The sequence below is a fragment of the Telmatherina bonti genome (genome assembly GCF_933228915.1).
Source record: "Telmatherina bonti genome assembly, chromosome: 7".
NCBI classification, from domain to species: domain Eukaryota; kingdom Metazoa; phylum Chordata; class Actinopteri; order Atheriniformes; family Telmatherinidae; genus Telmatherina; species Telmatherina bonti.
Genome location: NC_136625.1, coordinates 30870456 through 30897849, shown reverse-complemented (window position 1 = coordinate 30897849; position 27394 = coordinate 30870456). Strand labels below are relative to the sequence as shown.

The 27394-nt window shown below is 36.2% G+C and overlaps 2 protein-coding genes across 2 annotated transcripts; one reads left to right on the top strand and one right to left on the bottom strand.

The window, feature by feature from the left end:
• Positions 1-1996: 1996 nt before the first annotated feature.
• Positions 1997-10087, top strand: LOC306758710 (uncharacterized protein CXorf38-like; the record flags this gene model as incomplete). Its single annotated transcript, XM_079244086.1, has 6 exons — positions 1997-2203; positions 2405-2539; positions 3672-3794; positions 7175-7324; positions 8065-8268; positions 8359-10087. The coding sequence occupies 6 exons, from the start codon at positions 1997-1999 to the stop codon at positions 8467-8469; spliced, it is 930 nt and encodes a 309-aa protein (XP_079100212.1). The 3' UTR covers positions 8470-10087.
• A 9429-nt stretch (positions 10088-19516) lies between these two features.
• LOC306758851 (uncharacterized protein) lies at positions 19517-25470 on the bottom strand. The gene is made up of 10 exons (XM_079244267.1): positions 25453-25470; positions 24849-24922; positions 24506-24549; positions 24247-24407; positions 23852-24027; positions 22003-22136; positions 21675-21822; positions 21420-21525; positions 20046-20127; positions 19517-19899 (listed from the first exon to the last, which is right to left on the bottom strand). The coding sequence occupies exons 2-10, from the start codon at positions 24913-24915 to the stop codon at positions 19807-19809; spliced, it is 1011 nt and encodes a 336-aa protein (XP_079100393.1). The 5' UTR covers positions 24916-24922; positions 25453-25470; the 3' UTR covers positions 19517-19806.
• Positions 25471-27394: the final 1924 nt, after the last annotated feature.

The following is a 27394-nucleotide window of genomic DNA, read 5'->3' as shown; positions in this document are numbered from 1 at the left end:
CTCTGGGACAACATAAATAGAATTAATGAAACATCTAAGAAAATAAATACAAATTTCTCCTAAGACATCTTTCTGAAATGATAGAGAAAGCTCTCCTAAAACAAAAATCAAAATCTTAATTTCAGTCAACAAGATCTTTCAAGCAGCATAGTGCACCACCAAAACCAATCGGCTTGATCATCCAAGATACAGAGCTGCAGATGTTAAATGGTGTAAATATGTAATGCCTTCAGTGGCACAGCCTTTGTAAATTTTACATCAAAAGGGTTGCAATGAGCCTTTGACCTTCATACATCATCCGGAGCTTGAACAAATTTTGAATGGAGTATGTTTACTAAAACATAACCTAAGTTAGCTTACCTTACAGAATGTCTGCTAAGATTTTATTCTGATAGAGCCTCTTTAATGTTACCGATAAAGAAAAATGATTAAGTCTGAAATGGAAAGTACATTTTTCGGGCTTCAGATTCTGGCATTGTCAGAGCCACATGTTGTATCAAATACAGCCAAGCACTGCACCAACACCAGCCACTTCCCAAATTTTCATTATGAGTTATTCTCTGTTTAATAAGTCACCATAGAACTTGAGAGAGATGTTGTAATCACCTAGTAGGTGTATATTTCTGAAGGATTCGTTGAGTCATAAGGATAAAGTGGGTGGCTTAACATTTAAGAACAGAAAACACTGTTTACACGCTGAATGCTGCTCTCCACAATTTCTTCTTAGCTGCTAGTGAAGATGTGAAACAAAATTCACATTAAAGACATTGGTACAGGGTATTAGTAAAGTTGAGTTACAGAGATTGTCTCAATAGTTTATTCTGATATTAAAAAGGGCAAACAGATATTTTCAGTGCCGTGAGCAAGAATCCAGACAGTTTGTCAGCAAAACAGAAACATGCTTTTGATTGTCTAATCCTAAACAATGGCTGTGGTTAGAAGGAAACATAATTGTCTTTGAAACATGTGGAAAGTATGTAAAGAATTGTCAGAAGTAAAGACAAATCACTATTTCATAAAGTCAAAACACATGGTCCAACACTTAATTATTAATTTACTGCAAAACTATAAGACTTTCAAGCTTATTTCTTTATTAGGATTCAGCACGCGACTTCCTTCTGAGGCTTAAACATGTGGAAAAAAGATTTTCTGAATGCAGTGCAGAGCGAAAGAGAGGTCTCACAGATATAAATTCAGTGACATGCACTTACAACTGAAAACCGAAAATGTCTCTGCTCTAGTGTTCATTAAAATGGTTGGACCTCTTGGGATGCCACAGCATATGTCAAGAAGCGAGTCTGCAGACCAGACACCCAGGAGATTTTGCTTACAAAAAGATTTCATATTTTCACCAACCGCAAATTTGCACCCTCTCAGTGGAACAGTTACCGTGGCACTTATATTGTCCCCATTTGTTCTTGTCCACCATTTCTGAATGGATTTAGATTTTAAGATATTGCAATCCTTATTTAAATTGTGTGTGTGTGTGTGTGTGTGTGTGTGTGTGTGTGTGTGTGTGTGTGTGTGTGTGTGTGTGTGTGTGTGTGTGTGTGTGTGTGTGTTTTAAACTACGTTATTACATAGCTGCTTTTCAAGCTTTGGCACCACCTTAAGACAAGCAGGTGTGGATCAGCAGACTACACCCTCTGTCTTCCTGAAGCCCATTAGCTTTAGTGATGATCTCTGCAGTTTGTGCTGCCAGGTGATAGAAGTCTGCTCAGACCAATACATGCTGGTTTTCACTGCATACTTTATAATAATAATAATTTTTTTTTTTTTTTTTTTTTTTTTAAATGGAAATAGATCAATTTAAGAAAAAAAAACATATCTTGTCTCTACTCTTTCCTCCGTTTGCAACCCAACCAGCAGGGAGCGGCAACAAGGTAAACACCGCCATCGTGTGGTCGCTGCATGTGTTGCACCCACTGGGCGGAGTCATTCACGAGGACCATGAACTTCTCTTTGTTGACGTTTCACTTTAGGAAGTAAATCTGAAATGGTCCGAGAGGAGTTGTCGGTCCGTCTTAACGACAAGGAGTACAAAAACTGGCTAAAAGCTGGTCGGTGTCTGCTGATACTGAAGGATGCCCTCCATCCGTACGCCGACCACCACATGAGGGCTTTCCACGGAGACCTGCTCAACCAAAACACTCTGTTACGGAATCCCTGCGAGACATCTTCATGTAGACCAAGAGGGAATAAGGTGGGAAGTCATTGTTTTGTTTTTTTTTAAAATGTATTTATTTATTTTAATGTTCTTGTGAATAAACTGTCGGAGATTACAAATCGACTTTTATTTACTAGATTACTAGAACTGTATTTATACCTATCTGTGTGTCTCATTAACTGGCACAAGACTTAAATATGTCTGGGTTTTTTTTGTTTTGTTTTTTTTTTTGAACAGCTTTTGTCACCATGCAGGGTGTGTTCAGAGTGGCAAAAAGTGATCCTGATACACCACAGACAGCCTGATGCCACTATAAACTGGATGAACTGTTTCCCTCCTCACTGGGGCACAGACCACTGGGAACTGGCCAAGGTATAGTTTCTACATCAGCTTGCACACAAATTTATCTAAAATCTCAGTTAATCATAGTATAAAAATTAATGTGAGGGCTTTTTTTCTTCTCACCTAAACAGATTAATCCTGGATTTCATATACAGTCAGGTTATTGTGTTAGGAGACACAGTTTAAACAATGCACGCGGGTCCGAGGCTTCTGGGAAATGTGGTCCAGTTATGACAGAAGTACAGATGTTAGCCGGTGCTTATTTTCTCTTCCAGGTTGTAATGTATTTATGAATAATGCATACAGTATATACACCAAGATACAGATGCAGTTAAACATAATTTAAATTCTGACATTTTCTAATAAAATCGTAGCTAAATCAGAAAGTTTAAAGATTTAAAAACATTTAAAAAGAAAGTTATGTACAACCCCCCAACAGAAAAAATCAAAAGGGAAAATTGTTAAACATAAATAATTATTCCTGAAAATAAAAAATAAATCAATAGAAATCAAAGTTTAGACTGAGAAACAAAATTATGTTCGCTTGTTTAGTTAGTGTCTCGATTATGTTTGAAAAATTTTGGAATAGAGACAAGAAATTAATTAAATAAATCAAATTAAACTGGTAGAACATCTAAATAAGTAAGTCAACTACGAGTCTGTAATGGCATACACATACGTCATTTCCATACTATAAGCTGCTTTTCATAGGATTAGAATCCTGCAGCTTAAACAAGGATGTGGCTAGTTTATGAATTTTACTGGCTTATGAGTCATTTTGTGCTTCATTCACACACCCTCTACATGGAAAACACACAAAGCAATGCACATGATGCAGCCTTCAAGTTAAAGACGATCTATGCGGCTGTTGAAGGAGACAAAAATGCTGCAGGCTTGGTAAAAGTTCATCTTAGGGATACACCTAAAAAGCACTATAACCTTCTCAAGCAAACGTAAACTTTTTTTCTTTTTTTTTTTTTACTATTAAAAGCTAACAAACAGCTGCTAATTGTCTAAGTGTTGTACATGGTTCTACTTAGATGTCCTACATTCTTGATATAATCACCCAAAAGTTGATTCGGTTATTATATATACTGTATATATATGTATATGTGAAAATGTAATGTAAAGAAAACCCTCTTTGTCTCTCTGTCCTCTACAGGCCTACATGCCACGAGGTCAGGCCAAAGTCCGCGGAGCAGATCAGTGTGATGCATCTGCTCTGCTCAACCTGATCAACTACTGTAAATGTTTTTCTTCTGTGGAGCCGAAGTTGGTGAGACAGGTAAGCATTTACAGGAATGAATACATGATGCTGCTGCAATACAGTCATAAGTCTAAGATTTCAGAAGCAACTTGTAGACTGTTTAATAATGTAGTTTTAACACTTAACTCTGAAAATATACTTACAATTCAACTTTGTCACAATATTCTCTTCAAAAAGCAGACTACTGTTAATCTTATCCACAATGTCTGGTCATCTTTGCAAGGTCGCAGCTAAGGTCCAGACTATATCATGTTTCATAGGTGAGAAAATACAGTTGAATTCCTAGAGCCTTATTGTTTTCTGCTCTGTTCCATCTTTCCCATCACATACTGTAAAGGGGATGTATTTACATTTGTGCCCCTCCTGGCGAGGAGACTGATTTAGTTAAACTGGAAATTGACAGTCTCTCACTGGGAATGAGATCATTTTCCTGTTTACTCCTGGCTGATGCTTCAGTGGCATTTGTAAGTTTTTCTTCAGGCCATGAGCAGAGTTGAGGTTACAATAAATGACTGTATTTTGCTTCTGGCTGACCTTTTATCTTAATTTTTTCTCTTTTTAAAAACCTGAACTGTCCCACCTTTATGGATCTGAAGCTATTCACACAGTCCTTTCTGTATGTTTGTTTCTGTTTTATTGTATGTGGTGAGTTCATATGTATGTATGCCTGTTCAATGGCTCCTTTTTTTTTTTTTTTTTGGTTTAATTTAAAAAAAAAAAAAAAAACTTATTTGCTTATAAAAAAAAAAAAGACATCAGCTGTTTTCTACACCATTCACCAGTGCTGTCTATAACTAATATGAATGAGACTAACAGCTCGAAACTGAGATAATTGTGATCAGATTCAAAATATTTTGCAGGACACTGACCATATAAAATTAATCCCAGAAAAAACCTAATTGTTAAGGTATTATTATATTAATCCACCAGTCAGTATTTACCTGACCTTAGCCATCTATTTTTGAAAGATCAAAAGAAATCCAGTTCAAACTTCACCTAAAAACATTTCTGCATGATTATGTAGTCATATAATCATATATTTAGTTAAATGACACATCTCTTTAGCCTGTAGAAGCCCCCATGTCTTGTCCATAAGCTTTCATAGCAACACAAGTTTATGGATTTGGAAAAAAAAAAACTACATCCAATCTTATATATTTTTTGCTGTTATAGTAAAATTTGAACTATGTCTGGACAAAACTTCAGACTAAGCTCTAATTGAGTTTTCTGTGATAATAGACTGGCAGTTTCCGCCATCTACAGGTGTGTGTTTCTACAAAAGAAAAAAAGTCTAGATTACGCACATCCTCATTAAGATAAAACTAGGTGCTGGGTCTGAAGGCAAGTTTAAAGACAAAAAGAGAAAAATAGGTCTGCACACTAGAATTAGCTCCCAATGTTTCATTAACAAGTGACGTTTCAGGCCACAACCCTTCCTCAGACCTTTATCTTGGAGAATCTTTGCAACCTTTTGTAGAGCAGAACAGGAAAAACACAACTGGCTCAGACAAAAACAAATGTTTAGCTTTAACAAGCACAACACCATGCATACAAAATCTGCTTATTTGTGGGAATTACTGTTTCCAACCATAGACCGTATATGAAAGATGGACGGCGCCTCTGGTGGTTAAAAGTGAAGCCTATGTGGAAGTGCATAAAACTGCAGTTCCCCCTTCATCCACTAGGGGCTGCAAAACAGAGCAAATCCCCATAGACTCCCATGTTAAAAAGACCAACTTCACAACAGAAATAAACATGTTTACAGCCTGGTTCAAAAATCCATTTTCGGTTTAATAGGTCAGGTTTACCTTCATGACAACTGTGGGGGGGGGAGTGAATTTTTTTCTCACTCGCCCATTTAAAAGTAATTTAATCTCAAGTTTGGCATATTCAGGGGCATGTCCTTGATTGACAGGTAGCCAATTTTCCGCTTCCAAGTCAGAAGAACGTAGATCAACGGCGTTTTTTTTAGCCGGTTAACAACATGACTTAGCTTTAGCCCGCTTACCTCCATTAGCTGGATAGCTCCTTTTATCTCTTGTTATCTCCCGGTTAGCTCGGTTTGCTCTTAGCTTCAGGCAGCTCAGACATCACTAGATGTCAATCATCCACTATGACACTCACAGGCCCCCTCTCAGCTCCACCTCTTTGCCCATATTTGTATTTTCCAGGCTCTTCAGAAACCTATGGGTGACGTCACGGAGGCGCCGTCCATCTTTTTATATGCAGTCTGTTTCCAACTGACTGATCAGAGCAGGCACAAAAGGAAGAGTACGGTTTTTTTAAGTTCCTAAACCTGCTTACAAGGTTGGGTTGCCTGGTTTGCATCTGTGACGTGAACTATTATCATACATTATGTTCTGTGCATTAGAGGAACGTAAGCCAAAAAAACTGGGATAGCATCATATTACTAATTCTAAATCAAATCCAACTTTATTTATAAAGCACTTTTCCTCCAATAAAATGTAACACAAAGTGCTTAACACGATATAAAAACACAACAAAGAAAATTTATCAGCCTTCTCACACACTCAGACTCACACACTAACACCCATACATACATCAATTTCCAACACTTGTCTTAAACATCACACATACACCTAACTAGATATATATTGCTGAGCCCAGATGAAGAAACGCCATCGCAGGAGCTGTCTGCACCAGGAGTCAACCAAACCACAATATCAACAAACCTTACTAATAGCCGCAACTGTGAAACATGTAGATCCATTCATAATAAACCGATGTTGTTATAATGTTACTGTAAGGGTAAAGCTAGAAGTTAATATGGATGGTTTTGGGGCTCTTTTTTTGCATTTTTTTTCTCTCTTTCCACCTCATATTATGAAATCACAAATGCTGTTGTTTAGCGGAAGCAGCTTAAATCATGTTTTAAGGCATAGGTGTCAAACTCTGTCCCGCGGGCCAAATTTGGCCTGAGTGTAATTATATTTGGCCCACGACATGATACCAAATGACTACTAGAGTTGGCCCCTCAGTATTAAACAGCACATGTACTGCCAATATTACAAACCCCAGAACGCTCCAGTGGTGGTTTGGTACATCAATCAGGACAGCATTACCCCTTCTGTAGACAGTAGTCATAGCAACTTCAAGTTACTGCAGCAGAGATGGCAAAATAAGCCCAGTCCTTCAATGAGGGAGTGTTGATGAAAAAGTGCATGATGAAAGTTTGTGAACCCAGAGAAAAAACAAACATCCTGAGCAGAAACACCAATCTATGAGGTTCATTGTCATTTATGATATTTATTTTAAAAATCTTCCAATGTCGGCACACGAGTTTGTCCAATTTTAAATTTTGGCCCACTATATATTTGAGTTTGGAACTCCTGTTTTAAGGTATCCTGTCATGTGTGTGTGTGTGTGTTTTCTTCCAGGTGATCCAATACAGGAATGAGCTGATGCACTCTTGTGAATTTCGTGTGAAGGATGAATGGATGACGCAGTACTGGACCACGCTACAACTCTTTGTGAAGCACTTCAGCCACATACCGCAGATGGCAACACTTGGACTCCAAATAAAAAACGTGAGCATTTTTGTTTCCCAGCTGAATTATAACCTGCAAACTGTGACAATGACTGACTTAACGTGGGAGTTTTAATTCTGAATAAAAGTTATTTCCGCTTTAAACTGTCAAAAATGATCATGAAAAACCCAATTCCTAATGCAAGAGTCTATTGGGAATTAAATTTAATTCTGAACTAATTCCACAATGTTTAATTCCTCTGTCATGTGAACCTTCCTTCCACTGTAAGTTAATTCTGATCGTTCTGCGCATGCTCCTCCTTACCTTGTCCTTCCTGATGACGTCCAGAGGACATACATATTCCGCGTGTTCTTTTTCCTCCTGTCTTTCAGTAGTCTATCTTCCTTCTCCTCTCAGATGCTGAAAAAGGTTAAGTAGTATGCTAATGTCAAGCTGCTGCTTCAAAATTATAATCAAAATAGCGGCGAAACTGGTATTTATGGTGTAGTTTTTCAAGTTACAACCAAAAAGACAAGAAGCAGGGAGTGAACTTTGTTTATTTTCAGTGGACATCAATACATCGCATGCCCTGTCCAATCAGAACCCTTTGCAAGCCGCCCCTCTAAAGCGGAATCAAGTAAATACATGTTTCATGTAAATCTCCATTCGGAATTATTATTCCATGTAAACTCGTAGGGGAATATTGTTCATTTGGAATTATATCATTCAGATTTTTTAATTCTGAAATAAAAACATCATCTAACTGTACCCATTTTTCTACTTACATTTGTTTTGGGCAGATGCTGACTGTTGATTTTTCAATAAGCGTCTTCGGCGTGGACCAAATGGATTCTGCCGGCTCGGTGCCTGGATTAGAGTCTGATTCTCTCAGCCAATCAGAGACAAGCGCAGAGCTTGTCAGTCAATGGGAAACTGAGCTGCTGCAGGAGATGTTGCAGGAGTGTCTGTATGCTTCTGAGGAGGATGAGGATGCAAAAACACAGGTGGAAGAAAAGAACAGAGATGTCTGTGTTCATTTATTCACCTAAACACAAAACTTAGACAGGTTGGATGACATTCTGTCATTTCCTCAGGACATGGAGCAGTTGAAGAGGCTGGGGGGCTTCCTGCAGGCCAACAAAGATCTGGGGGAGAAGTTTTCAGCACAGCTGCAAGCAATCAACTCACTGGAGGCGAGAGAATGAAAAGAAAAGGAATATGAGTGACAGTTATCCATTTTCTACATGTACAAGTAATTCAAAAATGTTTCATGGTTAAATTTATGCTGAAAATTTATTATTTTCATTTTAAAAAGGGAAAACACTTCAATTTATAAACTATTCCGTTCTTTCTTTCTGATTCAGCAGCACATAAGAGCTAGAGATCAAATTCAGGGAATTAATTTTTGAAAATTTCTGAAAATTTAAAAAAAAAAAAAAAAAAACAATGCTACAGTGTTGGATAAAACTAGTATTTATGTTTTGGTTTACATTAAAGCTTCAGAATATGTGTGTCAAACTGTGTCACAGATACGTCTGAGTGTGGTCTGAGTGTGGTCGTGTTGTGGAAACCAGCTGTTGCAGCAGTGTGTCAGAAAACAGTTGAAGAGACTAGCAGATAAACACTAAACGTCCATCAGCTGTGTGTCTGCGTATCAAGGTTGTCATGGCGATGGTAATGGCAGCTTTCTCAGATTTTTACCTTGCACACCTGGATTTTTACTCTTGAACAAACACAAGAAACAAAGAAAACATGTCTCTAGCCTACAGTAAGCAGTCTAACTTGTGGCTTTATGAGACCAGTATTTTATCTGCATCTCTGCTTTTACAAATTTTGAAGTTGCAGCAAGTTAAACTAAAGATCACCTCTGCCTTTCCCCGAAAATCTTAGTTTCAGTTTGTTTCTACGGAGGTATGAGGCGGTACTGTTGGCATTTCTGTTTCCTGTAGTTAAAAAAGTAAATCAGATGACTGAGAGACTTACAGTAGCTATACAGTGAGTTTCAGGAACTTAAAGAATTAAGCATACACTAAGTTAGGGATACTTTGCATTTTCTCAGAATGGGCCTAAAATGCACTATAACTTTTACATGTTAACTTTATTTGAATTTCTCTTATTGCATAGCATACATGCAACAGTGCAATCACCGCAACCTAAGAAATGCGTCCGGACCATGAACTGACCGCTGAAATGTTCTGGTTCACTGACAGCTTGTCTCTAAGCAGTCCTCGTAGGACCAAACTGAGGAGTGCTGTTCTTGATCTATGATATAATATAAGATATCTATAACACAAACATTTCACTTTTTTGGAAAATTTCACCAAAAAATGTAATATCCTTCAGTTTACGTAGATGGCCGTTGTGTAGTGTGTAGTAAACATGTAATTGGACTTTAATTGTAAAGCAGTTGTACCAATAAACATGTTGCCTTTTATTAACAAAGAATTAAAATGAGGAAAAGGGGAGACAAGTTTATTCATTTTAAACTGTTTTAAGTCTTGTGCCCCTCCTTTTTTTCCTACGTTAAAGTGAAACATATTTTCTGTCTGTGGGAAATCTAATGTTTTATAGCAGATTATACATGCATGTGTTGGTGTTCAGGCTGTTGCACTTTGCCACATAAACTGCAAACTTCTGTCAATTATAGAAAGCAAACAACATCCTTTTTGTTTTGTTTTGTCTTTTTCACCCTTGATAGCAGCAAGCCACAGCTTTCAATAATGTTTCGTTTTTGCACAAAGAGGCCATGTGGAACACTTGGTGGTTTGTGTGTCTTTTTAAAGTCTTACTTTAAAAAGACGAAAAAAATATGACTGTACAGGATAAGACTCTTGACATGCACAAGTAAATAAAGCACATTTATTTCAATGTAATTCAATTGATTTTAACAAAATAAAACTATAAATCCTGAATTGGAAATTATTTTATAAGAAATTAATGAGTATTAAAAAGACATTACGCTCAGTAATTGAGTAAAATGCATGTGTTTTTTGTGAACAGGAACTAAAGTCGACAAACAGTGAAGACAAAAGTTTAGATTGTTTTCACTTGCTTATCTGCAGGTTAAGTGAAGTGTAATACATGTAAGATGGTGCTGCATGATAGAAAGGTGTGAAAACCAGAAAAGCTTTTTCCTGTTTCATAACATAAACACTGCCACTACAATCTGCTGCACCCTCAGAAACGGCACAAATGGGTCTCTGTCTCTGAGGCAACATGGACAGGGAGGGAATGCTCATTCAGTCCATCTACTATGGGCAAATTGGAAGCAACGCCACAGAAAGGCTGCTGGAAAGGTTCGGACATGATGGCAGCTTTCTGCTGAGAGACAGTGAGACAGTGCATGGGACCTACTGTCTGTGTGTGAGGTGAGCCAGCGTATATTTGGTCAACAATGATGGTTTTCATCCATTACTGTGACATGCTCATGAGACTGAGCTTTCATTTGATCTTTGTGTTTATCAGAGAAAACGTGCGTCATGATTAGTTGGGCACGCAGTAAAAAGTTGTGAAAACCAGCGCTAGTTGATGTAGGGTGTTGCCACGCGAAATTCTTGTTCGTGGTTGCGCCGGAAAATTTTGTTAAATGTACATTTTTTAAATTTCTTAGTCATGTTGTGACGAAGACTGTGACGAAGGCTGACTTCCAGTAAAAACTGCAGATGAGGTTTAACAGACATCACTCATACCCTTTTGAATTGATTTTAAACAACTTTATCATTTATTTGACATCTGTCAGCAGAATAAACATCTCAAAGATCACGCAGGAGTCAGAAAAATGGAGTGAAATGTTTAGGTTTTAACTTCACCCTGCTGCTTTTGGACTTTATATTAATGTAGGGGGTTTCTGTGTGTGTTTTTTGTTTGTTTGGTTGGTTGTTGTTTTTTTTTAGCTTTTTGTTTGTATTTTGTTCTGGGGTTTTTTTTTTTAATACCAATACCACATACCAAAAATACTTTCCTGCTCTCTGGGAAAGGAAATAACAGTAAAAACCCTTCACAATCACAACTTTTTGTTCAACATTCAGTTGCTTGCTGCTATTAGTTACGTTTCAGCACTTGAAGGTCTTGCTGCACAAAGGAACACTGGTGGTATTAAATTATGAAAGGTGATTTACTCATTTGACTCCATAAAAGTTCATTTTTCCTGCTGATAAGAAAATGTTTTTTTTAGAAATATAAATATTAGATTTTGTTGACAAATAAGTTATTTATGTAGTAATAACACAGCTATAATCTATATGATTAAAACCATCATGAAAAAAAAACCTTCAGCCAAGTATTTTTATTTTCTTTTTAAACATTTTTCAAGAAATGACTAAAGTAGCATATTCAAATCAAATCCAATCAAACATTATTGATACAGCATTTTTCATACAAAAGCAGCTGAAACTGCTTTACATAATAAACACAAAACATGAATATACTGTATGTATAAAACCATCAGTTCTAGAACATACACCTGATTATCTATTATGATCATATTAAATAAATTACACCTAAATTAAATTGTTGTTTTTAAAAAAAAAAAAAAAGGTTTTGGTGTAATCTGTAACACCCGTGCACAATAATATTGTTTTGGGTTTTTTTTTTTCTAATGCTACACTCAAAATGTTAATCTTCCATGTTTAGTATGTTTTATTTTACTAAGTTATTAGTAGTTAAAGTATTTAAACTTCATGTACCACTGATAAAAAATACATAGGATATAGAATTGCTCAAATCCGAAAACATTTACACGTTGAAATGCAATCTGGGCTGATTAGAGTCCTGTGATTATAATCTCATTAAATAATTAGCTAATTTTGATCAAGCAAATGCGTTTTGAGTATTCAGCTGTTAAAAAGTGAGGTAACACAAACATAAAGAAAAACTAAAGAACTCAAAAACAATGCATCTATGAAAATATACTTGGTACGCTGTGGACTGTGAGTATTAGAGTGTCATTAAAGTGAAACGTTACTTGTGTATAATGTGATGTCTGTTTATCATTTAACTCTAAACAAACATCACATCAGCTCCACTGACATCAATAAGACTAAAATACTGATGCACCATTAATATAGTAATACTGTGTAATAAATTACAGTACAACTAAATTAATTTCAGTGTTGATATATTTTGCTTTATTTTTCCATTAATTTATATATTACTTTTACTTTATTTTAAAGCTGAAAATTTTATGTTAAAAAATAAACCAAAGAATTTCCTTTTTTTCTCACTGAAGTGAGACGGATATTGAAATAATCCAAAGTAATTACAATTAGATTGTAGTTGTGATAGTATTATAAAAATAAACTCAATCTTATTTACAAAAAAGTGTTGTTTTTTTTTTTTTTTGTTTTTCTTTTAAATTTGTTTGTATTGAATCTTTGGTTTAATTAATCTATAAAGAAGCTCTATTCATAATTCAGATGTATTAATAGGGAATACCTTATGAATACTTCATTTGTAAGTATTTAGCCAATTTGTCACTGAAATCTATGGAAATCCAGTTACAATATAAGTTTAATAGTCTAAACTTAAATACGAATGTGACTTCGATCATTCTTGCCCATTTCATAAAGCACCTATTTTTAACACTGCGTGATCTTGTTTTTTATATCTCTTCATATCTCTTCAGCATAAATATGTTTAACCTGAGTGGCAGTATGTCAGAAGGTGAAAAGGTTTGCTTGACAGTAGCTGAGGGTCACAGCGTATTCTGTTTGAATACTTGTATTCAGAGGATGGCCAAGTCCCACTGAATATTAAGGGTTAATCAAATCTAACCCTCTAATAAACCTTCTGTCCTCCTTAAAATCATAATATATTTCAAGATGTAAATCATTGTGGAAATCTGTTTTTAGACATCTTGAGTATGGCAACATTTTCATCCTCCTTTAATGTGCTAATCTGCTCATAGCTACTCACACTAGTGACCTGCTAGCTTTCACTCACAAAGCCAGAGCTGAGTGCCAGCTACTAAAGCTCGGTGCCTGGTCACAACATTAGGCTGGGGTCCAGCTGCTGATTGCCGATAGAGTTTAGGTTAAGTGCTCGTAGCTAGCAACCACTACCTTACACAGTTTGAGCCCAGTCCTCTTGCCCCAGTTGAATTCTCCTTAAGGTTCCTCGTTTCATAGCTTCCTCAAATTTCATGCAAACGCTATTACACCTTCTGTGTGTGTGTGTTTGGGGACTAGTTAATCATAAGTCTCAATTAGAAAATTAAACTTAAGTTTATTAAGACTTATGCATTAGAAGAGTTCATTCATTTTCCGAACTGCTTATTCCAATTCAGGGTCGCGGGGAAGCTGGAGCCTATCCCAGCTGGCCCCGGGCACACCCTGGACAGCTCGCCAGTCCATCGCAGGGCCACACAGAGAGACAAACAACCACACTCACTCCTAGGGGCAATTTAGAGTGACCAATTAACCTATCATGCATGTCTTTTGGATGGTGGGAGGAAGCTGGAGTACCTGGAGAGAACCCACGCATACACAGGGAGAACATGCAAACTCCACACAGAAAGGCCACTGACCAAACCAGCCAAAGATTGAACCAGCGACCTTCTTGCTGTGAGGCCACAGTGCTAACCACTGCGCCACCGTGCAGCCCATTAGAAGAGTTGTTACAAAGATCTGCAATGCATTTGAAAGACGACTGTTCATAGGGAAGTTCACCCGTTTATAGATTACAGGAGAGGTGTAGTTGTTATTGACAGCATCTGCATACCTAGAGGTATAAACAATGGTCCAGACAGGAGGGTAAATTAATCAAAGGGCTCCCAGGATGACAGACTTATATCTACAGAGCTTGGGGAAAATAAAAAAAAAAGGCTTGAGGAGTGAGTGGGGATAAGTGAAGAGCGATGCTTTGTCTTCTGTATGCAAGCTGTATCTGATGTCTGCCATTTGCTACAAACAGTTTGGTGTCATTGATTGACTAAGTTGTAAATTGATTTTCCAAATCAATGGCTTAACCTGGTTTTCTCAGATTCACACTCTTTAAACTAAATACATGTTTTGAATAAGAAAATAGAATCGTTACATTTCCTCCACATGCTCCCTCCCACAAGTTTAACCCTTTAACTTTCATGCTAGCAAAACGGCCAGAGAAAGATGTTTCTCTGTGTTTTTCTAGTTGATTTGGACAATAATAAACAGAATAAATGTTTTTTTTAGCAAATGGATGAGATGATAAAAAGGAGACGTTAATAATCATGAAACAACAGTGAAGTGGTTGAAATTTGAAACAGTAGTGTTATAACAAACACTTAGCTTAGGTTTTACACACCCAAGCCAGTTGGTAGAGATGCTCAGGCAAGTTTATTTTCACAAGTTTTTAAAGAAAATAATCAGTGTCACTTCAAATTTACCTCTACCAAATGGTAGAGCAGGACCATAAAGGTCTAACTAAGGATTACCAGAACTCACTTGTAGTTGAGCCTCACTTTTATAACTTTATATGGCACTCTGCATCTTTTAAACTAAAATCCCCACCATCGGTGCCTAATTTTGCTCCTGATTCATATTTTATAACTAACAAAAAATAACAAAGAAGAATACCTCTTATGGATACGTTAACCATGTTCAAACCTTAACATAACACTTTATTTAAAGTAAAAATGAATCAGTTGAGATCTACTTTCACATTAATTGAAATAAATGAGTCATCCTGTGCCTCAGTGTTTCGTCACGTTTCGATGTCTCTTTCAGATTTAATCACTCCATCGAAATGTGTGTGCGTGAATCCCTATTTCAGAGGAAACTATTGAAATAAAAGCTATTTTTACTTACAGGAAAGCACCCTTTGTGCATACCTACAGACTTGTGTGCTCCACTGATGGCTGGTTCATTCAGGTGAGTGAGCGTCATACATGCAGATCACACAAAAATACCCAAAGAAGTGTTTTTTTTAAAGGTTTGTGCATGTTTGTGTGGCTAAGCAGGATTCAAGAGACAGGCAGCCGAGATTTAGAACTCTGGGGTCATTGATAGAGCACTACAGAACAGCTACAGGCTCTCATGTTGGTATCGCCCAACTCACCGATCCACTTGACAAAGCGCAAACATACCAAGGTATGACTTAAACCTGCCCACAGGCTTTTTCCGACATCACATGTTCTAATAAAAAACACCTACGGTCTCTGCTGTATGCAGGGTTGCTACGCAAAAAAACTAGCCAGTGCACCACTTGTAGTTTGCATCACAGATGTTTCAAAGTAAATTTCATCCAATAAATGCATGTAGGCTCATGATTTGCTCACATAATGCTAACACAGTTGCATTATTCTCTAACCACAGGACTTGTCTACATGGAAATGAACACCAGTGACACCTCTGCACTATGAGATCGTATCTTTAGACCAGAAGGTTGTAATGATATGAAGATTCTTTTTTTTTACTTTTTCATGCATGATTTAATATTTGCATTGCTTTGTAAAAGATTTAAATAAATGTATTTTTCAGTATTGAAGAGTAATTGAAAAGTTTTATTTGTGCATGAATGTATGCAGCAGGGTGTTTTTAGTTATTACGTGGCTTGTTGGTTAGATTCTCAGTGGTGATCTTCAGCTGACTCCTTGGTTCAAACAAGCTTTATCAGATGGCTTTTTTAAAAAAAAAAAAAAAAAAAAACTTTTCTAAAACTGTTTTTCCTTTTCTGCCCAAAATGTTAACACTACTGACACAGGTGTCGTCCTTGGTTTTATTGAGCTTATACAAAGGAGCAAAACCATGGCAGTCTGAGATATGTGGGCAACACCTTGGTCAGCAACATCAAGTTTACAAGGGCAAAATGCAAAAGATAGAAAGTTTACTCTTTTTTTACACAAAGGCATAAAGAAAGCAGCTTAATCCTGATATCCAAACTGACTTTGTCCAGCTTTGGGGTCTGGGGAAAAAAAACAACACTAACAGGGAAGATTAGAAGAACTCTCTAGAAAATGTTATTTCATGTGGTGGGCATGAAGAGCTTTGGTAAAATCTTATAAAAAAAAAAGAAAAGAAAATCACTGTAGTATGTTTAAACCCCGCAACATCTTCTGACAAAAACTGGGTCACTCAAAGGACGAACCTCCCAAACACAAGCTGAGTGGGCTTTTAAGCAGTGCAACAAGGAGCACAAAGAAAACAACTTTTTCATAACCACAAGAGAGTCACACAGATCAAGACTCTGCAGTCCATCTGCATCTCCAGTAGAATGGATCTTTCAAGGACAGTAATGTCCATACTGAGAAGGAGAAGACAGGTGATTTAACCGAGAGGTGTCAAGAAAGCATCTGAAGTGAGGAGGACGCCTCCAGTATCACCTTGCCAGCTTTGACTCTCCCCTCCAGGCATTTTCTCAATTCACACATTTAACTCATGACCAACATGTTTGGTCAGGCAGGTAAACAACTTACAGGTGGTGATGACTTCAAAAGTCATCGCAATGTGTAGAAAACCCTGAAGGACACATGCAACTTTGATAACCCTCCAAATGTTAACCTTTCTTTACCCCTTCACACCATTTCTGCCTTTTTTTTAAATTTATTTATTTATTCATTTTATCAAACTAGTTTATTTTGTCTATCTGTTTGCTTTATTCACTCTTATTTATATGTATATTTCATATTATTTATCTTTATTAATGACTGTTAATTAATTATAATAAATTAATTATAATAATTTAATTTTCATTATAATTCGTTGCAGTCGTTTTGTTCTTGTTTATTTTTACTGACTTTTTTTTTTTTAAAGTAATTTTAAGGGCCAAGAGAGAAAGTGCCGTTGCATGTTTTCAAATTTCTGTGGTTTTCCTGTCAACAGACCTGTTTTTTTTATCTCTTCTCCATCATCCTTTGTGTAAGAATATGTCCTTTCATTCATATTTCCATCCTTCTGTTTTTATATCATTGTTACATCATTGTATGCTGATTATATCATTGTAAATTCTTTTTTGGTGATTTATATTTTGATGAAGGCAGCATTGTCATGTGTTTTATCTGAACGGTTTAGTTTCTCGCATCTTGTTGTGTTTTGTGGGTGTTCATAGGTTTTGCTGTTGCCTTCCTTGCATGTGACTTCCAGTTGCTGCACTGACTGTTTATGCAGCTCAACTGGGACAGCTGGTCACGCCATTCTGTTCGTCCTGTTTGTCTGCTTTCCAGTAGCGTATGACCAAGCCTGTAACATTTTGACATTTAAAAGGAAAGTGTTTTTTCCCATCTATTCTAACTTGTTCAAACCTCTGCTTCCCAGCTCCAGAGTCAGAACTGTGCAGTTTGGACTTTGGATTTTTTTTTTTTTTTTACCACGTTAAACTATAGGAAACCATCTGCTGTAAGTCAGTATTTGTGAAATTCTCATGTCATGCAACACCACCACCATCAACTACCTGCAAGAATCAGTTTCTCGCCCTCTCAGTCAATAAATCAGTTATGTTACTCAGATTTTCCAGCTCTCACCAGTGCAGTCACCAGTTTGTTTCTTTTTTCTCCAACAGTCTCCATCTGATTTGTTACCCCTCCTTTCTGTGCTGCTATTGACCACCTGAACTATTATTTTATCTACAAATCCCCTCTAATTGCAATCAGACTGTGGACCCACTACCATAGCTTTCTTTACATATTAAGCTCTAATTTATAATCTCGGAGTTTGAAATGATCAATTCTTAGGTTTCCAATATAATTAAAAAGAAAAAAACTTAATGCCACAAAACCTTACATATAATTTTACTTAATGTTTATGTTTGTTTGACAATATCTGAGCCAAAATGCAGCAAGACTGTGCCTTGGGGTGGCTGCCGATGGCCCCGGTCTCGGGGGTACTCCTGGCGTGCCTCTTGCCTTTGTGTGTGTCTGAACACGTTCCACTCTGCATGTTTTGCATGTGACACAGTCACCGAGTCGTCACGCAGTTTTATTCACTAACAGCAACTAGTTTTCTCATTTCTGTTTGTTTCTCATTTATATTTAACTTTTTAGATTCATAGTTTAGTTACCATGATCTAAAGTTGGCTTGTATGTGTATGTATATGTGTTAATACTGGCAAGTGCATATATGTTTGTACGTATGTATGTGTGTGTGTGTGCATAGAGGTGTGTGTGTATATGTATGTGTGTACATATGTATAAATATGTGTATATATATATATATATATATATATATATGTATATATATATATATATATATATATATATATATATATATATATATATATATATATAAATATATATATATATATGTGTGTGTGTGTGTATACATATGTGTATGTATGCGTGTGTATGTGTGTGTATATGTATGTGTGTGTATGTATGTGTGTATATGTATACATCTGTAGGTTGTTTTTTTCTTTTTGTTTTTGGGTTATTTTTTGGTTTGTTTTTTTTTTCTCTCCCTTTATCTCTTTCACTTTTCTTATGAGGTGTTTTTTCTCCTTTCTCTTTCTGTCTTTCGTCTGTCCTCTCTGGTCCAGCAGTACAAGCTCTACAATTCAAACAATAATACAAAATAAATATAGAAATAAAATAAAAATTCAGAAAGTCAAGGGGATCATTATATCTATAAAGCTTCCCTTGGCAGAGAAAATTTGCTCAGCAGAACACAGCATCCAGACCATCATTCTGCTTGCCTAAATGCTGGACAAGACAAATAAATAAATAAATAAATAAAGCAGCAATACATACAAACTGAGTATAGTCAATGATTTAATATCTGTAAAACCAACTTGAGCAGAAATAGCCAACTTATTTCTTGTATGATGCTGTCAGTCTCTGACATCGTTACCGTGGAATTTTGACCCACTAGGCTTTATGTCACCTCACTTTATTGAGATTTACTGGTTTGTTTGTACATAACGTCCCTCAGGGTCCCAAATCAAGTTGAAGTCTGTTTTAGGCCAATAATTCTTTTCTTTTTCAGCTCTTCTGCTGTAGATTTGCCATGTCATGACCATAGACCGTATATGAATCGATATATTTTTGTGGTCATGACCAAGTCTCAGCCTCGCTGCATCTCACAGAGCTTCATGTTTGACTTGAGAATCAAGTCAAGTGTGTGCGAACCTTTTATAAACAGATGTTGTAGGAAAATCCTTCTTAAAACAAAGACAAATATTTAAAAAAACCAAATATAAAATATAACTTTATTGCACACTAAAGTATATACATGTTTTGTAGAAGCTCTCGACAAATATTTTTGGAATAATAAACTCTTAATGTCACATTTTATATGAATTCCAATGTAATATTTTTTATAGAAAGAATCAGAGCATTAAATGGTCCATTGTTTTTGTTACTGTCATATTGGAGTTATGTCCTGAAATATGTTGGGAAAAAAAAGCATCATGGTGTAAGTGACAAGGCAACAAAATGATATAACTAAAAGTTTCACACAACTTTACACATCTTTCTAAGAAAATTTATTAAATATAAGCCATATCATCAAAAGAGAATGATATCTGATATGATAAAAATCAGCTTTGCAGCATTCAGCACATGTACATCGCCACCTAGAAGCATGATATAAAATAACAGGCATTGCATCTACTGTCGGGGAATCCATCCTGTGTTGCTTTTAGCTTGTTTGTCCAGGATTTTGCTCTGCTTCTTCCACCTCTGTGATCTCCTCCTCAATCTTAGCTGACGGTGTCGGACAATACATATATAACTGCCAATCCAAGAAAATAAACAAATGAAAAAGAAAAACTTGGAAGCATTTGTACATTAATTTTTGTGAATGCATGACTGGTTAAGCATGACTATATTAAGTATATGATGTACAAATACGCGTGTAGAGTACAAGTAAGTGCTTACGTTTGTTTGATCGTTTCTTTCCAGGAAGTTCTTGTACTTTGGTGGGGGGTGAGGAATGGGTGGGAACAGAACTTTACTCAACCTGTGACAACACACAGAAACAAAAGTGCAGTGACATTTTCATTTGTAAGCTTCAAATGTAAAAAAAAAGAAAAATAGGAAACAAATCCTCCCATCATCTTTTATTCTTCCTCTTTTTGGTTAAACCTATGAAAAGAAACTTTCTGCAAGTTAAGGAAGTTCAGTGGCTTTAAAGACACTATAACGTTCCTCTTGGTTCTTCTGTGTCCTACTGCAGCTCTGCAGCTTCTGCTGACATGGCAAACCTATCTGCTTATCCTTCTTAAAATGATGCCCTTCTTTCTGACAAAGGTCAGTTGCATTTATTTAAGACAACACAAAGGTCATGATCCAAGGGTTTTTAAAAAGAGAAGTGCATTTTGTAAGAATTATAGATGTTAAAATGTTACAAATACCTTCCTGAGAAACTACATTGTTAATGGAAAAATAAATATTCCATTTATTTCAGTGAACTTCTGAGTTTATGGCTTTTTAAAAACTGTTTCAGTATGTGCCCATGAGGTGACTTTCTAGGTTATTTATTTATTGAAATGAGCTAGTTTAAGTTTCCGCTTCAGTTGGGTCCAAACCTGACTGATCAGCAGTATCAGATGTAACATAGTGCATGTTCTTGTTTTTAGATTTCTGTTGAAAGGAAGCAGGGCAAATGGAAATGGGGTGGGTTTAGAAGAATTAAGACAAGGCTGCAGAATAGGAAAGGGGAAGCACAATTAAATGATTAATAAGACTTATTTTATAAAACACACTCATCAAGGTTAAAGGAAAAAAGCTGCTTTTACTACATAAATCTGTGGTTTGCGACACTACAATGTGTTTACCTTGATCAGCTGATGACAGAAGGTAAAGCACCTCCATTAGCTTTGAATTAAAGCTGACATCCTTTACTCCGGACTTTACTCCAACTTTTACATTTCAATCTTTCTGATCCCACTCCTCTAATTATAAAACCTAATAATTGTACTCGGGTTTTGCAGTAAAAAAGCACCCTATCTATGTCTCTGTTAATTACTAAAAGCAGGCATAATTCCAGCTTCCAGATGTTTTAAATCACCCATTTGCATTGCATTTAAAAACGCAATGGCAGGAGAAAAAGTGTTTTAGTGTTTTAAATACTTTATCTATTGGATGTGGTTGAAGTAAATGTTGATTTAAAAAGCCATTCAAATGATTGAGTTTCAGTCTTAACAAAAATAAACATGGAAAAAAAGATGATCACGAGGAGCTGTGAGTGCATGTGAATGTGGAGAAGTTATGCATTAACCAAAAGCTCAGTCATTAAGCTGGACGAGTTACCTCTGAGAGCGCACCAGCAGAAGCGTGGCCAGGAGCATCATGGGAATTCCAAGTGAAATAGAGACGATCACCAGACGGTCAAAACTGTGAAGTGACTGTTCCACCGCTGCAACACACACACACATAGATCTAAAGTAGTCTGTTACTAAAGTCCTGGCTTTCATAACTTTACATTCAGGTTTCCAAATGCAAACATGTCAAAGCCAATCACCGATCAAACCAGTAAGTGAAATGGTTTTATCAAAGAGCACTCACTGACAGCGTCGCTCCAGGCACTCCAATGTCTAGGTCCAATGCATATCTCATGTAAAACCCTTGTCCTCATTCTTATCCTGTAGTTTAGGGACGGATCTGCGTTTGGCTCTGTATAAGACAGCCCACCCCTAAAGCATGTGAGATTTTCCTGTTTTGAAAAGAATTAACAGAAAATTCTTAATATCTTTGCCACACTTACATCATCCTCAAGTTGCATTTCTCGTTAACTTGGTTCCTTAAAAATCTTATCATGTTCGTCTTTTGTTTCCATGTAATTTGCATGACCACCAGAAAAGAACAGAAATCTGCAGAATCAGATTTTCCATACCTGATTTCCAGTGTCCAGCTGGTATTCAAAACATTCAGTGTTGCTGCTTAAGTCTTTGCAAGACAGATCCCATTTTACATGAAGGCTTCCATCTATGATTAATGCGGAGACATTTGCTGGCGGAGGCACTGGCACTGCAGGACACACAATCACATAAAACACGTTGATAATTCATTCTTGTCTTGGCTTTTAACCCAGTGTGAGTTTGACATAGCTTTTAACATATTCATTAGACTGTATTGTATCCTCACTTTTTTCAGTGTTTACATTAGTTGTGGCATCTTATGTGTTTTATTTCGATCATGTCTTTTACCTGTTGTGCAGCACAGTCAACCATGTGTTGTTTTTTAAAGCGCAGTGTAAATAAAAATGATATTGTATTCTGAAAATCTATTTTTAGCATCCAAAAGTGTACATCCTAGATGAGGCTTTAAGATTGTCAAAACTAATTACATTCTAATATGAAATAAGAAGCTTTGAAATTGGAAGTAAAACTTAAAAACTTAACTGGGATCAAATGACAAATCTGTTCTTAAATTATATTTTCAAACATTTTATAAAATTGTAGCATTCATGTTTATCTTTGTATTTGTTCTTAGATAAGAACCAATTCTCAGGAAAACTCTTAGCAACATATTAGAGCCGAGATGTTCAAACAAAATCAGCATTTCTGTTGTTTCCTGCTGGTTTGTTCAATAAAATACAACAATATAACTACAGTTGGCAGATTTTTAAATAACTTTCAGTAAAGTAAAATTAAAAAAAATTGTTATTTAGAGATAAAAAGCAAGATTTTCCAGATCACGTCCAAAATAATTTCCTTTGAGCGAAATTTATCTTACTGATAAAAAGCAAGTATATCCAATGGAGAGACACCCTCCATCCCCTCCCCCCATATCTGACTCCAAATCACTTGAATCCCCAAATTCACCAAAGATACTGATTATCCTCCTGCCCACTGTTTCACCCACGAGGAAGACTACGGTGGGAAGAACAGGAGTAGGCTACTCGAGGGAAGTTTGAGCAACATGAGGGCAGGGAGAGAAATCATGGTATTACTTAATTATTTATTTTATTTATTTACATTAGTAAATCTAGTATAATATTGTAAAATATAATATGTATAATATTGTAAAAAATATCAGCTGATTTAGATTATTGATGTAAGCGTAGTAGACATTTTAATAATGTCAGAGCGCCTTCGTTGTGAGAGTGAATATGCAGTGTTTTCTTCTTGATGTTTTTTCCTAATTGCAGCGTATTTTTACATATGAAGCGTGTTTGCAGCTATCATCCACCGTACTGATCATTCGTCCTGTAGCTCATTTTCCGTTATCCTGTAAAATAACTTATCCATGGTTTGGCATGAAAGAAACTTTCAGTCGTTTATGATGATCAGACAGTGGCTGCAGTCAAATATTTTTTTAAATTGTTACTCATGTCAGGTAACTGCGTAAAATTATCTTATTATCAAAGTCATGACATAAGACACTATTTGTTCAACAGATGTTGTTTTTCTAAAAACTTTACCAAGGCTCAAAGAGCTCTACATTCAAACTGACTGAACAGGTTGTGTTTTTATACATGTGTATGTTACCTGTGGGTTGTCCTTTTATTACCACCCCTACTGGCTTAAAGAGGGAAATACAACTCATTTGACTATTTTTATACTTTTTACATCTACAGACATTTATCAATCTTATAATGTTATCACGTGTTTTTAAAACTGCTGCTCCACAATAAATATCTATGATGTATTTATCCACTCAGATCATAAGATATCTATCATAAATAATATAAATATTTAGCAACTTCTTAAGAAAACACTGTGTGTATTTTAGTGTATTACTCAGTATCTTCTTCTCATATGTATAGGTGTAAGTTTTCCACTCATCGGGTCGGGAAATGTTCAGCTTTAGGATCACAGATTGTATCTCTTGTTTAGGAAGTGTCCAAGTTACGGATCCAACTCTTTTCACAGAGGTTTGGCTTTTAGAATTGATTGGTGTGTTTCCTTCACAAACACTGGAAGAAGAAAAGACACAAATTCAGTTAAAAATCTGTTTCACTTCCTTAATAAAAATAAAAACAGATTCATATATATATATATATATATATATATATATATATATATATATATATATATATATATATATATATATATATATATATATATATATACACACACATATATATGTATGTATATATATATATACATATATATATATGTATAATATAAATTACCTGATATGAACAGAAAGCTGTGTATTGTCATCCCATTGCTCCCCCTGGATTGACCAGGAGCAGTTTAGCAGATTAGGGAGGACCAGGAGGCAGTTAAAGGTTTCTTCTAGTTCATCTACATCACTATAGTCTTCAAGTCCTGCAGAATCCAGCACATAAACCTAAAAAATGTTTCAATAACATTGAGAAATGAATATAGAAAGTGAAAATGTATTTGAACTGCAGAGTTTTTCAGTTAAAATAATATTTCAACTCTTACCGAGTCGACCCCGTGACAGACATCTAAGTCGCTGCTTTCAGCTTCTATTATGAGAAATATAAATTCACAATTATAAATGTTTGAGCATGCGTCCGACAGCATCTCAGTGTGAGCGTCAACGCAGCCCATCAAATATACCAGGCATCTTACATACTTTTTTGTAGCTCCACACAGATAAATTCTTTTGAATATTATATTATAATGGTAATTTTATTCTCTTTCAATAAACTTGTGAATAACCTGATTTACTTTAATAAATAATTTCATTTTTCCAAATATAAATATAAAATATAATATAAATTTAATGTTGTGCATCTAATAAATAACTTTAGAGGACACCCACCACTTTGGGAGACCCTCAAAATGAGAAGAGAGCCCCACAGCACCGGAAGAGCAGGAAGCAATTTCATCGCCAACCTACACACACAAACACACACATACACACACACACAAATAAATTTATCTTTCTTTGCAGCAACTCTCCACTGACAAGACAAGTTCCCCTACTGCTAATTATAAAAATAAGTGAATACATAAAACTTAGCATAGTGCAGGGCGAGTTTTCAGTCCCTGTGTTGGACCACATGACTGTATCACTTCACACTGAGTGATTTCCTGACTTTTCAGACTTCCCCTTTTCTTGAAGTGCTTTCATTTAGAAGCAGAGTTCTTGAAAGACATCTCGTGGGATACAATCACATTTAAAGAATCTACATTCCTCAGTTGTGTGTTAATTCTTCACTTTGCGAGTTTTATCAACATTGTTTTCCACAATGAAACTGGAATCATGTGTAACAGCAGTGTGTAAACAAATACCCCTCATAATAATGCAAATTGGACAAAGCCATGATTCTCTTATGTGGTTTAAGTACCACATACATAAAAACAGTAAAACAAAAGCCTGGATGTTAATGTTGATGTGAAAAGACGTAATAAGAAACCCTTACCTCCTGCTGTCCCTCCACTCTGACGTTGACCTTGGTTGTCTGACTGCCAAAAGACAGAATGATACATTTCTGGGCAAAGACAAGGAGTGACGTCACATAGTCTACTGTACACAGGAAACCAAACCTTTTCCTCCTTTTTTTTTTTTTTTAAATCGTTTTTCTTTCTTTTTTTTTTTTTTTTTTTCTCTCACATTTACACCACAAGAATAGATTTTCATCACCCTGAGCTTTTACATTCTGTTTAAACCACAAACAGGTGTTTGGGTATATTTGTTTCTGTATCTGTAGACAGAATAGAGACAACACTTGTTTCTTTTTAAGACTGTTATGCCGTAACATTTGTAAAATTTAAAAGTGACTCATATATCTGAATTTGGCTGCAGAGCTTTTGTTCATGTTAAATGAGCAGTTTTTGCTGACTTTGCTCAGTGGGTTTAATGGTTTTGCTGTAAATGTGTATAATGGCTAAATTAGTTAAAGTGTTACATGTTAGTGTGTGGATAAATTCTAATTTTAAAACAGTCTATTGAACAATAATCCAATAATGTTCCCTCCTTGGAGAAGAACTGAGTTATATACGAGTTAACTCTGGAAAATAGAGGCAAACTCAAGATATATTCAAGAAGCTATATGTATAAATCCAGCTGAGTGGGTTTATACTGGTTATTCATGTAATTTTCAATAGCACATAGAAATAGTATTAGATGCAAAGACAATAAAATGTGGAAATGCTTTTAGATCATTCATATATTTTTATATTTACAAGAGGAGGCAGATTTCGCTCTCTGGCTTGCCTTAACTCGACTAACAGTCTGAATGACACAGACCTGACCCAGGCAGCTTTGATATGTGGTCCTAAATCCGACATGTATCTGATCTTTTGCCATGCGACTTCAGTCTGAACGGTCAGGTCGCATTAATCCACGACAAACGTCATTATTCTGCGTTTGTTGTTTATGAACTCTTTATCGGTAAAATGCGCTCACATCACTCTCCCACCAATCCTGACTGCGACTCCGTACCCAAACGTTTCTCTCCACAGTTTATGCTGCCACAGCTCCACAAAAGGCCTTGACCAAAACTTTTAACTTTGTTTTATTGAACCTTTTCTGGTGCCGTCCATATTTACTCCTGCAAACACAAAGACGTCACACGCACGCTCACTGCACTTTGCCGTGTCTTCCACGCATGCGGGACGCTTCTTGTGCGCATAGATTCATCCTGGAGATCACATACAAGTCACTTTTAATCGAGATGTGAACGACTTGCAAACGTACTCATACTCAGCTACGCGTCGTGGTGTTCTGAATGAGATCAAACCCGTAAAGAGCACATGTCTGAGTGGTTAATAGTTACTTACTGGTTACATTTAATTATAATAACTTTACTCACATTTCAATAAAAAAAACACCTGTTCCCTGACCGGGAATCGAACCCGGGCCGCGGCGGTGAGAGCGCCGAATCCTAACCACTAGACCACCAGGGAGGATGTCACGTAGAGCACAGAATTAGTATAACATATAATGCACAGCATATTCTAGTCTGAGATGTAATACACAGCAACAAACCAAAATCTGGTGGGGGGGTAGGGGAGGCACAGATTTTCTGACTGATATATTATAAGGACTCCCCCAAGCTTCCAAACTGGGTGGAATATTTTTTTTCCTCATAAAAGTCATGCCATAGAGGGTTAACTAGTCTTTCGTACAGCTGTCTTGTTTTTTACCTTGTTTGTTTGGTTTTTAAAAAATATATTTCCTATAGCTACAGCTCGGTCGGACCAGTGATCCAGCGCTGCATGGATCCTACTGTCAATGTAATACTCCTCCACTAGGTGTCAGCTGGTAATCACATTTCAATTTCTCACACGGTTTCACTGACCACCATTTCCTTCCGAAAACTTCCACATCTTATAGGAAGAGTGCATGCGGACTGTTGGCAT

What these genes read in the sequence shown, in the direction of transcription:
- LOC306758851 (XM_079244267.1), bottom strand. Translation starts at nt 24,915, where the DNA reads ATGAAATTGCTTCCTGCTCTTCCGGTGCTGTGGGGCTCTCTTCTCATT. An exon ending in CAGCTTTCTGTTCATATCAG is followed by an intron (nt 24,028 to 24,246) that starts GTAATTTATATT and finishes TTCTTCTTCCAG; the next exon opens with TGTTTGTGAAGGAAACACAC. An exon ending in AAAGAAACGATCAAACAAAC is followed by an intron (nt 19,900 to 20,045) that starts GTAAGCACTTAC and finishes TTGGATTGGCAG; the next exon opens with TTATATATGTATTGTCCGAC.